This window comes from Solanum verrucosum, unplaced genomic scaffold, assembly GCF_900185275.1.
Source record: "Solanum verrucosum unplaced genomic scaffold, falcon-dt-bn FXZP01000261.1, whole genome shotgun sequence".
Classification (NCBI taxonomy): domain Eukaryota; kingdom Viridiplantae; phylum Streptophyta; class Magnoliopsida; order Solanales; family Solanaceae; genus Solanum; species Solanum verrucosum.
Window position 1 is genome coordinate 16269974 of NW_026019969.1, and position 13093 is coordinate 16283066.

Genomic DNA, 13093 nt, shown 5'->3' on the forward strand with positions numbered 1-13093 from the left:
GTTTGCAATAGCAATAGATAATAGGAAACTAACAATCTTAAACCAGCTTCTGCAGTATTCTTACTGGTGATGTCCACTAAAATTTCTTCAATAATTTTAGTTTGTGCCTTGATCTTGCAAGTGATATCAACCAAATAGTTTTACAACATTTTTTTTGTTGTTGAATGTGCCTATTGTGGGATATAAGTAGTCAATAACTACATCTATTCCAAGACCTCGTTATATTTGAACACGCAATCATAAAGCCTTCCTCCAAGAAACTCAACAACCTCTGGGTGCTTCACCTGAAAACACAAGAAAAAAAGGACCGAGAAGCATGAATATTATAATCATCAGGTTAGATATCCCCACCCTCCAACCGGATTTAGTGATAAGGCCCCTCAGAAAGGGAGTTCATCCCTTCTTTGTTCCCTGTAGAAGCCAGAAGGTGAAGACGGCCACGGTTGGGTGGATGGGTTTGGCATGCACATCTATTAATAAGGCATTACCATTCCAATCTTCAGGGAATCACATCTGAATTGAGCATAAAGGTTTGTCTCTATACCACGGCCCTGGCAAAAGAAATCAATGTGGTAGCAAAACAAGAGATTTTATGAAAATTACAATTACTTAAATATGCACTTGAAGAATTTTGCACGTACAAAGTTGAACAGAAATGTTATTCGTTTTTGATATTGTCAAATGCCTATATGAAAGCAGCCCAGAAGAAAGGTAATTTACAAGTTCCAAGGTACCTGAGGAAGAACTACCACCTCAGTCTTAATCCATGTGAAACGATCTGGTTGTTAAGTCAAATCAGTTGCTAGTCAGGTAATAATTATCTTTTTGAAACCTGAAAATACAGGAAAACTATTTGCTACATACACAATACTGCTCCAATCAGAAACTCCAAATTAGGAAGGTAATGAGGGTATGTCAAGTGGAAACCCTTTTGCACTTGCCTAGAGCAAGGATACTTTCACCTGAAAACATATGCATTCACTGAAACACGAGACAGACTGTTGATTTCAGACCGCAGAAACATTAAAAAGTAAAAGAGTGACTGGGTTTTTTGAGAAAAGGTAACTTGTATTATTAACAAAGGAATACTCAGGACGTATTCAAGTAATACTTACAATCGGAGATACAAAAGTGTTGTTGTTTTCCTACAAACTCATTAAGAATTCTAAGATACTAGGGATATCCTCATCTTCATGAGGATATTCATGTTTACACCAAAAATAGAAAAGAGCTAAACAACTCAGCTTCATCTTCTCCATAGAGCAGCTCTTGTTCTCAAAACATCTCTGATTCCTTTCCAGCCAAATAGTCCACCAAATGCAAGCTGGGACAATCTTCCATCTCTCCCTGTGCCCCGACTGATTTCCTTCCCGATTCCAACATGCCAAAGCTTCCTTTATGTTTCCTGACATAGACCAACTGATGCCCCTTATATTGATGAAAATCTGCCAAAGTTTCATTGTGTCCTTACAGTGTAAAAAGAGATTATTTATTGTCTCTGCCTCGCATTCACAAAAAAAAAACATCTAGAGCACAAATGGAGGCCCTTCTTCATATGGTTATCCTGCGTGAGAACAACCCGTTTTGCTAATAGCCAAGTAAAACAAGCCACCTGAAGGGCACTTTAATTTTCCAGATCATTTTTCATGGCCAGTAGCTTGGTTGAGTGTGTGTCCTCTGGGAGTTTCTGTAAGCTCCTCCAACTGAGAATCTCCCATGTTTATCTGGAGCCCATAATAGTTTGTTTTCACTGTTATTGAGTTCCTTGCATCATTCCAGGATATTCAAAAATTCAACCATGCTATTCACCTCCCAATCATTTAAAGGTCTCCTGAACCTTAAGTTCCAACCCTGAGCATCTCTCATTTCTTTGACAGTGGCCACTTTTTGTAGACTTAAGCTGAATAGGTCAAGGAAACTAGCTTTGAGTGAAGCCTGTCCCACCCAAACTTCCTCCCAAAGCAGAGTTTTTCCACCATCTCCTATCTTAATTATGCACTTGTTTATAAGTTTTGGACATAGATTCCTAATTGTCCTCCACACTCCAGTGCCATATGGTTGTGTTGCTATGTTGTTGATCCACCTTGTATTCATTCCATATCTGGCATTAATGGTATCTTTCCACAGCGGTTGTTCTTGTGATGAAAATCTCCACAGCCATTTCATTAGCAACTTGTGGTTTTGTAATTTCAGATTCCTTGTTCCTAGTTCCCCTTTTTTTTGTTGACAAACTTCATCCCACTTGACCAAGTGAACCTTGTGCTTATTAGGATTACAGTTGCCTTGCCAAAGAAAATTTCTTCTAATGCCATCTAATCTCTCTTACACTTGCTGGCATAGGGTACACAGACATCATGTAGGTAGGCAAAGCATCAAGAACACTGTTGATGAGTGTAACTCTGCCACCCAGGGATAAATACTGACTTTTCCAGTTGGCAAGCTTCTTCTCGCATTTCTCTAGTACATTATTCTATATGCCTTTTGATTTGCTCTTATCTCCCAGAGGCATTCCCAAATATATTGTGGGCAGCTCCCATATCTTTCATCCCAAAATATTTGCCTGCCTGTCAATCCTAGGTACCTCATTCACTGGATTGATGAAACTTTTTCCCCAATTGATGTGTAGACTTGAGGTTGCTTCAAACAATTTCAGTATTATTCTTAAAACCTTCAGTTGGCTGATGTCTGCATCACAAAATATTAGAGTGTCATCTGCATATTGGAGATGTGAGATGGCGAAACTGTCTATCCTCCATGTGTTTGTTTGGGCTGTTCTTAGCATATCATTGAGACCCTCCATTGCCCAGATAAAGAGAAAAGGAGATAATGGATCCCCTTGTCTCAGGCCTCTCTCAGATGAGAAGAAACTTGTAGGAGAGTCATTAATCAAAACTGAAAATTTCACTATAGTGGTGCAAGATTTGATCCTGTTTATCCATCTTTCCCCCAAAACCCATGTTTTCCAAAGTCTTCCATAGGAAACCCCAATTTAAGTGGTCATAGGCTTTCTCTATATCCAGCTTACAAAGAATGTTTGGGACCTTGCTAATTTGCCTCACATCTACACATTCGTTGGCAATCACAATAGCATCCATGATCTTCCTACCCTTGATAAATTCCATCAGATGTGTATCTACTAGTTTTGATACGAATTTTTTCAGCCTCTCAGTGAACACTTTTGAGATGATCTTATATATGCTACCTATTAAGCTATGAAGGTGGCATTGACTTTCAAAAATGTACTGAACTGCTGCCACTACTTTGCTTACTATTTCCCAACAATTGGTGAAAAATGTCATGGTGAATCCATCCGGTCCAGGTGCCTTGTCCTGCGCACATGCCATCACACATTCTTTGATCTCAGCCTCACTAAATTGACATTGTATCATTAAATTGTCTTCTTCACTGATAACCGCACCTCATCTATGGTCAGGGGAGGATCTATGAAGGCTCGTGGGGCCCACAAGCTCTGACGGAAACACACACACACACTCTCTCTCTCTCTCTGTATATATATATATATATATATAACATATAAATAACTAACGTGCCACCCAGTGGAACAAAGTACTATGTGGTGCCAGTGGCATAGGATCAAACATTGTCCGCGGAGGTCGCAGGATCGAATCATGCTGGTTGCTTTCTTTTCGTCAACACATCCACTCAATCCCTTTGATTCCTAACTCAAGACCACGCAACATCTGTCCGTATCGTTATCCGTATTTCCAAAAATCAGAAAATGAAAAATAAGTTTCTGAATCACTCCAGAAGGGTTTTATAAGGTCAAGTACGAGTCTGTTTGCTAGCCCTATCCTTCTCGTCAAGAAAAAGGACAATACATGGTGTATGTGCATTGATTATAGAGGTCTCAACCAACTATTCCAGATAAGTACCCAATTCCAAATATTGATGAGCTTCTTGACGAACTGCATGAAGCAACTATTTTTTTGAAGATTGATTTTCATTCTGGTTACCACCAGATACGTGTCGATCCTGCCGACATTCATGAAATTGCTTTTCGTACTCACTCTGGTCATTATGAGTTCACTGTTGTGCCCTTTGGTCTCACTAATGCTCCTTCGACTTTCCAATGTGCTATGAATGATTTGTTCCGATCACACCTACGTAAATTTATTCTTGTATTCTTTGATGACATCTTGGTATACAGTCAGACCATTGAGCAACATATCAATCACTTGGAACTTGCTCTCCAACTTCTGAGAGATAACTATTTCTATGCCAAAACTTCTAAATGCTCATTTGGGCAAATCCACATTTCTTTTTTGGGTCATGTGATTTCAAAAAAAAAAGGGTTGGTGTTGATCGGGATAAAGTTCAAGTTGTCTTGGAGTGGCCAGTACCAATTAATGTGAAGGAGTTACGTGGATTTCTTTGGTTAACAGGTTATTATCGCAGATTAGTGAAGGGTTATGGAATGATGGCTCGACCACTCATGAACTTACCAAGAAAAATGTTTTTCAATGGTCGAACTCAGCTGAGAATACTTCTAAAGCAAGCCCTAACAATTGTTCCAGTACTACAACTTTCAGATTTCACTCAACCATTTGTGGTGCTTCAAAAGGAATAGGGGCTATTCTTCTTCAGGATGACCATCCTATTGCTTATTTTAGTAAGGGGCTTTCTTTTTCCAGTCGTTTGAAGTCAACTTATGACCGCGAATTGCTTGCTCTTGTTTTAGCTTTGCAGAAATGGAAACACTACCTCCTGGGCCATCATTTTTATGTCCAAACAGATCATTGCAGCCTCAAGTATCTTCTTTCCCGGCATATTACTACTAATGAGCAGCAAAGATTATTAATGAAATTGCTTCCCTTCGACTTCACAATTGTTTACAAAGCTGGAAAAGACAATTTGGAAGTTGATTCTCTTTCAAGGAGGCCATTAAATGCTGAATTTCTGGCTCTTGCTATTCCTGTGCCAATGGATTTTTCCAATTGGCAAAATGCTCTCCAAGCAGATACATATACTCATGAGAATTGAGATTATCCAAGCCATTCACCATGATCCTTCCTTACAACCAGATTTTCATCTTGTGGAGAAACTTTATTTCAAGGAAAGGTTGGTCGTTCTGGATCAATCTTCTATTCGACAAAAGCTTTTCTCAGAGTCTCACGACACACCTTCTGCCAAGCATGGAGGATATTTGAAAACCTTGAAGCGCCTTTCCTCCAACTTTTCCTGGCCAAGGATGTAGCATGATGTTAAGATCTTTGTTCAGAACTGTTTGGTTTGTCAACAAGCCAAATTACCAAGCTCTAGCACCTGTTGGACTTCTACAACCCTTACCTATACCTGATAGAATTTGGGAAGATGTCTCACTTGACTTCATTGTAGGACTTCCTAAATCGGGTGGTTCTGATACAATTTTGGTTGTCGTAGATCGTCTCAGGAAGTATTCTCATTTCATCCCACTTTCTCACCCATATACTGCTAAGATTGTTGCTAAGGTTTTCTACAAAGAAATTGTGCGTATTCACGGCATTCCTCGATCAATCCTATCTTATTGGGATGTTATCTTTCTCAGTGCTTTTTGGCAGGAGCTTTTTCGACTTAGCCAGACAAGGCTAAGAATGGGTACATCTTACCATCCACAATCTGATGGACAAGCAGAGGTGGTTAACAGATGCTTGGAATCGTATTTACGATGCTTTGTTATGGAGCAGCCTCGTACATGGAGTCAGTTTCTACCATGGGCAGAGTTTTCTTTTAACACGGGGTTCCACTCATCCACAGAAACTACCCCATTCAAGGTTGTTTATGGTAGGGACCCTCCATCCATTTCTCCTTTTGTTCATGGAGAAACACGCATTGCTGAACTTGAAGAACAAGTTTTGAATCGTGATGCCATGCTGAAAATTCTCAAGGATAACCTTTTAAAGGCTCAAACTCGAATGAAACAACAAGCTAATTCTCATCGTCGAGATGTTACCTTTCAAGTTGGAGATTCTGTCTTTCTACGTGTTTAGCCTTACCGTCAACGTTCTTTGGCTCATCGCAGGTGCAAAAAATTGTCACCTCGATTTTTTGGACCATATAAAATTGTACGATGTGTTGGACCATATAAAATTGCACGATGTAGCTTATGAACTGGAGCTTCCTGCTTCCTCCAAAGTACATCCGATTTTTCAAGTATCTTTGCTCCGTCCAGCTCATGGTCAACAAGTTGTTATACAACCAGCCCCTCCTCCTCTTGCACAATATCTCCTGCCAAGATTCTTGCACATCGATGGGTCAAAGAAGCTGGTTCTTTTTTGGAACTGCTCGTTCACTGGGTTGACCGTCCGCTTGAAGAAGCTAGTTGGGAAAACTATGATCTCATTGCAGATCAGTTTCCTACTTTTCAGGGAGGATGCACTGATACGAATGCTCCTTTAAGGACTTACTCTAGAAGAAATGTGGAGATAATCTTAGTTTATCTGTCTTAAGCTTCTTTGTTTTAAATAGTATAAAATAATAAGCAGTAATTATCTATAGTAGTTATAAGTAGAAGTTATTACCAGCAGCAGTAATCTACAGCAGTAACTGTTTCTATCTCTATCTATTAGGAGTTATCTTTATGTTTATTATAAATACTAGTTTTTTTGACAGTGTATTTTAGGAGAATTCTGCAGAAGAAATAAATTATTATTTCCTTTGAATCTGGAGATTTGTCCAATCCATAATGCAGTGTTTAAGATTCTTGCACTTCATTTAAATAGTAAAGTTTCATTTTCATCTCGTTTCAGTTTAGTTTCTATCAGATTCCCACCAACATAAGCATCATCGCCAGTCCTATGCCTAAAACTTTTTTTGAGTATTGGTAACAAAGTCCTATGCCTAAATCTTACTGCATGCCCTCAATAAATAGCCACTTGCAACCAATATTTTCTTCCATTTGAACTGATTTTAATAATCCTGCTAGTTGCTTTAATTGGTGCAATTGTTGTAGCTCGTCCATAAAAAAAATTCTATTAAAACATGGAACCTAGTGCAACAGCAAGCACCAGTTTAACTTGGGAGGTGGTGATTTAGTAGGGGTATTATCTCAATTCCAATAAAAATGCAATCGCGTAAAGTATGACTTGGTGATCAGAACATATGTGGATAGAACTTATGACGTATATTACTGATGGTATTAAGATATGAAACAAAAGCTGTGGTTACAGTAACAAAGCATTGACAGCAAAAGACTCACCATGCCTTCCAGAATGACAAGGTCAGCATCGCTTGCCAAGTCGGCAAGCTCTTGTGATATTCCCGTAAGATCAATAACCTGTCGTCACAGTGAAGTAAGACTGTCAATTAAGGTGGAGCATCCAGATATATTCATAAGTTCTGGAGATAGTACCATTTTTTGGCAAATGAGTAACTCTACTTTTATTTTGTTAACTTATGATGCATTGAATATTCGAGAACATATAATTTTGGGGATTTAACTAATTGTTATAAATGCTGGCATCAGACTTCAATTTACTTAATAAGAATTTGTGAAAGGGATAGCTGCTCAAATAATAGCTTGAGCGAAGATTAACAAGCTAGAAAGTAGAAATTTTGTGAGGCCAATGCTCGACTCTCGTCAAAAACCTCAATTTAGAGGGGCTATCTAAAGTTTAGAAGTCACAGGATTCCACCCTTTCTAAAAATTTTGAAGTGGAGGTAATGGGTGGGGGGACTGGGGACAGTGCATCATGCAAATGAAGTAGATAAGTGACTGTCCCTTACTGGTAAATCGTTTCCAGAATTCGCAACTAAAAGGTTGGATGTGTCCACACCTACAAGCTTCCCCTGCTCATCTTTTAACTGTTAATAAGCAAAAATACATGTTCATTAAACCTAAAGTAGGTAAAATTGAAAGCATCAAAATTTGAATAACATTTCTACCACCTTAGATATTATCTCTACCAACTCAGGGTAAGTAACATCGTTAATAGAAGGCAAGTCATTAGCTGCCAAAATAACCTGCAAAGACAAAAAAAAATTGCCAATGTCATTACAAGGAGAGCTTAATTGAGTTGTGAGCACTCAAATACAGCCAATGTCTAATCCAATCTGACGCACCTTCATATAATTATCAAGTCTATGAATATGAAAACTGCTAACTTATGATGAAGCTTTATTCATACTTAAAATCTGGTTTATTGAATTTTTAACTATATGGCTATAGCCTCAGAGTTTGTGTCCAGTAACTTCTTAACCTCATTGGATTGAGGGAATAGAAATAAGACAATAATAATAGCCTCAAGGCACCAAATTTCTTTTTTCTTTATAAACATTTGGAATACGAAACACCTATGAGATTATTATAGATAATTGGATACTCTATTACTCTTCGTAGGTAATTGCATTTTTGTGTAGATTCTCTACTTTATGATAAACCACTTGTACGAGGCACTCCCTAAATTTATCAATACAAATTATTACCTTATGAAGAAGAAAAAAAGTACCACAAGTACAATTCAGGCATAAGAGTATCACAGAACACCTATTCACCTAATGTTGTACTGAAAAATAAACCACATCCATTTGACTGAATGCAGCTAAGAAAAGAGCATTAGAAGGGATAAATTAACTCTCTTAGATACAGAAAACAGCATGTTAAAATATTTAGTGTTGTTAACTATAATTAATATCTACAGAACTGAGCATATTAAAGATGCCTGTAAAATGGCAACTTTACTACTATAAAAAAAATGCCTATAAAATGGCATTTTAAATTTGCAATGTAGTCAAAATAGATTATGTAATCTATCTTTTCTTTTTCAGTTTAGTGAACAGTGAACTCTAGAAAATTTCCATTTTATGTGCAAGAGAGAAACAAGACTCCCAAGTAACCTGTGTCCCATGACGAAGTAATTCTCTCGTAAATGGCAGAATGCCCAGAATAATATCTGCACCAGAATTATCCACAAAGATTACAGCCTGTATAGGAGTAAGCAAGTCAGTGAACCAGCATACATCAAACGCATGGGCGGAGCCAGGAATTTCACAAAGGGTGTCCAGAAATAGCACAATAAAAGATCTTTTCAAAAAGTAGAACTAGTGAGATTCAAACACACAAGCACTTCCTCTTTCCAAGGAGGTGAAACCACTGGGCTATAACAGTTTGTTATGTTAAGAGTGTCTAAATTATGTTATTTAATCATTTTTTGTATCATTTTACTTGTATATACGATATTTTTTTCCGACGAATTGGACACCTTGACCACCATGTGGCTACGCCACTGAATTCAAACGCATCGGATATTTGTCATAACCAAGTAAAACATAAAGCCCAGTGGAGAAGATAAGTTTCACATATGGTTAACTACTAGCCTTTTTCCATGATTTTCTGCTCCATTTTGTTATGAAAGAATATTTGTCATAAACAAATAAAAACATAAAGCCCAGTGGAAAAGATAACTTTCACATATGTTTAACTACTAACCTTTTTCCATGATTCTCTGGTCCATTTTGTTATGAAAGTATCCAAGTCATCAATAACCCAAGGTCGAGGAACGAGGTTTTGGCAACTAGCTAAAAAAGAAATGCCATCCCTTGAAAATAGCTCCGCAAGCTTCAAAAAAATATTCATTAAGAACAATTGATTCAACCTTGAAAATGGTCATTTTCTAAATGCTAGTTGTGATTTAAGCAAGATTAAGGGTATCAATCTATCAACTTGGAAAGATTTTTAGCATGTGGAAGAGTCTGAATAGATTCTATTAACTCCGGAAGTAAAACTCTTCAGAGACTTGGATTAAGTATGCATTTGTGTGCATCAACTTCTACTTTTTCAAGGAGTGCATTTTGAAATCAGTTTGAATTATCAGTTTGCGATGGTTTCTTTGGTCCTGTGATTAATTGTTTGATTGTGTAGCTAACAATTAAGTTCTATCTACTATCTAATAAACATACTTGGGAGTTGGGAAAGGTGTTGTCTTAGAGAAAGGATAACAAGAGTGAGATCTAATTCCCTAAAGGTAGGACAAGGATTTGCGACTAGGATAGGAATATACCTAGTTGCCGCATTCAATTAATCCTAAACATTATGCATTCTTGAGAGATCAATTCTATAGGAATAAAGACGATGATCTATTTTTTTGATGACAAGGGAAACCCGCAGCCGCTACCCTTTGGGTGCGCACAGGGTAAAACCTCCGCTCCTATGCAATAGCTCGCAAACCACATAGGAGAGGTAACCCGCACTAGGCAAGCCTGGTGCAACGAGCTCGACCCAGAAGGCAAACCCTTGCTTTCGCTGGCAAGGGGTTTCGAACTTGAGACCTCCAACATCGAAGTCCCAAGCTCAAACCATTGGGCCACCCCGAAGGGTATAAAGATGATGATCTATTTTGAATAGGTGAGTAGTAATTCGGGAGAATCTACGAGTATTAATGATCCGGTAATTAGCAATCATCAATAATTCAGATTAGGAGGAAGTATTTTGATACCTCAATAGGATTGGTGACCCAACCACAACCCTGGAATGCTCATCTCTCTATGTAAATTCTAAAGTGTGAAATCACGTCATAGATTACTTGTTAGCATAAATAATCTAGTTTTAATTTTTGTAGTAGTTTATAATCAAATCAACTTTGGGAAAAAATACTTGTTTAATTAATTAGTAATAGTGAAGTCTAATTGAGTCAATATATTACTAGGCAACCATGTGCGCCTGCGTATGCCTTTGGGAGCAACACAAGTGGTCACCATAATACTCAAAATATTTAGAAAGGTCCCAAAATTGGTTAATGGAAATTGTATTTAGTTTTTTTATCAAGAATAGCATTATATTTAGTTTACATCACTCGGTTCACTGTCATTGCATATGATACAAATATACAACATGGCCAAACTCGTGATGAAGATGAATTGACTCTTTGTGATAGTGGTGAATAAATCAGTGATCACTTGCTCTTGCCACATTCCTATTGAGGTTAAATTACTTTAAAGAGCTTAAAAATGTCTTCTTTCAAGATGAACCCAATGACAAAGCACATGTTATAATAAACACAAATTTAGTTCTTAAATTACGCGCTTTTGAGAAGCTCTTGCCCAATAATTTTTAGTTCTTTTTTTATCCAGACCCTCCCTCGAACACCATGCACAGCAGAAACTCAGTGCACCGAGCTCCCCGCACCACCACCCACGACCATGGTATATGAGTACTCTTGCCATATAATCAAAGGCACAAATCTTATATGCATACATTTCTTTGTTGAGGGAGGAGTCATCGAATAAAGGGCATGGCATACCTCGGCAAGTCATGGCAAGTCAGAGGTACAATTTAATGTGAAGTACATATATATTTCTTTATATATGAGTCATCTATGAAACATTACCTACCTGTGCCGAGCCAAGATCAAATAGGTTTCCTGCAAAAATCCCTTTGACCAAGTTCTCCATACGCTTAGCTTCATCCTCAATAGCATCATTTAGATGTATTACATCCTCAAATAAGGATATAGCCTTTGCATTTTCTTCGTCCTAGTTGATTTACATAAGCCCAACAACAAAAAACAGTCAAATCTTCTACATTTTGGTTCACGTGGGATAACAGGTTAAAAAACAACAAAATGATTTTCAAATGAGCAATGAGTTTATTAATTTGACCTAAAAGCTGATCAGCAAAAATTCTCACAGGAAAATTGGGATTGCTTATTTGAACAATAAGGGATGCTCACACCAACAACAGAGACCAAAGTGTGTGTTTGCATAGTCATGCATGAAGTACTGGTTTATGGACAGAGATACTTTCCTTAAAAAAAATATCTAAATAATGTTTGGTTATAAATTGGAACAATTTTTTGGTTAGTTTTTGAAGATGCGTTTGTGTGTTTGGAAAACTGATTTGACCTCTTTTTCAGTGAATTTTTCTATTCCCACTCACAAAAACTCCAAACTCTTTTTCAAGTGAAATACATGTTCAAACAAAACTTCAACTTCCAGATACCACTTTTCAACTTCAAAATGTCTTTTTTTTTTAAGTTTCAAACGTAGATGATACATGTTTTTTTATGATTGCGATAGATTTCATCTTTATTAAAGTTCTTTATATCTTTGTTGTTCATTGAGAACTTCCAATTCTAAGAAATGATGAATAAGTCAACCTGAGCACTCACCTTAACTTTTTTAAATATATCTCTGAATCCCAATTCCCTAAGCACTCGCTCCCGAAGGCGACAAAGAAGCTAAAAAGTGTACATAGAAGGAAACAGGTTAGCAAGAATAGAGAAAGGACACATAAATGATGGATCCATTTTATATAAAAATGGTTAAGACTTACAATGCCATCAGGCGGCCCTCCGTGACTTTTAGGATCTTTCTTCAAATCCTCGAGTATTTCAGTGTACCTATGAGCATCTTACTATAAATCTCCTTAAATACACAAACAGCATATTCCATAAGGAAGGTTATGCTTTAGTTTGATGAAAAAAGAGACGGAGACATGGATGGGTGAGGGTAGTAAAGAGAAAACAGGAACAAAAATGTTACCTGTGAGCAAACTTTTCGGCTCGAGAAAGAGCATCTGGAACAGTGTCATCGCTCTCGGCCCTCTTCCTGAAGTTAATTTAAAATATTTCCACAAACCAACCAAAAAAAAAAAAAAGTGAAGGAGAGAAGTAAAGAATTGACGAAGCACCTAAAAGAAGGGATGGAATTCATGAAGACGTGGATCCAGGAAAGCTCAGTGGGCGTTGGTTTAGTGGGATTGTTGGAAGGAAACCTGTAAGGGATGGTACATGCCCGGTAATTGCAAGTCATCAGCAACGGAAAAGGCACCAATTCCCCGGAGCTCTCCATTCTCTGCCGCTACCAAATAACCTTCTTTTTTTTTTTTTTTTTTTTTGGTTCAAAGCTACCAAATAACTTACTTTAACATCTCCAACCAACTCTAATAGAGAATGGATTCTGCAGCCCCTCTTTAATTAACTTTCTAGTTCTCGTCATACTCCCAATTTCACTTTTAGATTTTTTATTTTTATTTTTTTTAATTAACACATTATTTTTAATATAAGGTCATTAATTAAATCTCTAATATTTATAATTCTTTTTAAATTTAATATAATATAAAATATTATTTGATATATATTACTTTCATCCCGAATTAATA

The 13093-nt window shown here is 37.3% G+C and overlaps 1 protein-coding gene across 2 annotated transcripts; it reads right to left on the reverse strand.

Moving 5' to 3' along the window:
* Positions 1–82: 82 nt before the first annotated feature.
* LOC125815155 (damage-control phosphatase At2g17340-like) lies at positions 83–12817 on the reverse strand. Of its 2 annotated transcripts, none has more exons than XM_049494563.1 (12): positions 12623–12817; positions 12475–12540; positions 12266–12332; positions 12102–12170; positions 11326–11466; positions 9425–9553; positions 8833–8919; positions 7885–7959; positions 7723–7800; positions 7196–7273; positions 489–551; positions 83–284 (listed from the first exon to the last, which is right to left on the reverse strand). In XM_049494563.1, exons 1-12 carry the CDS (start codon positions 12781–12783, stop codon positions 204–206), a joined length of 1095 nt encoding a protein of 364 aa, XP_049350520.1. In that variant the 5' UTR covers positions 12784–12817; the 3' UTR covers positions 83–203. The 2 variants fall into 2 exon arrangements, with proteins under 2 accessions (XP_049350520.1, XP_049350521.1); XM_049494564.1 differs by having other exon boundaries at positions 12707–12803.
* Between the last annotated feature and the right edge of the window lie 276 nt (positions 12818–13093).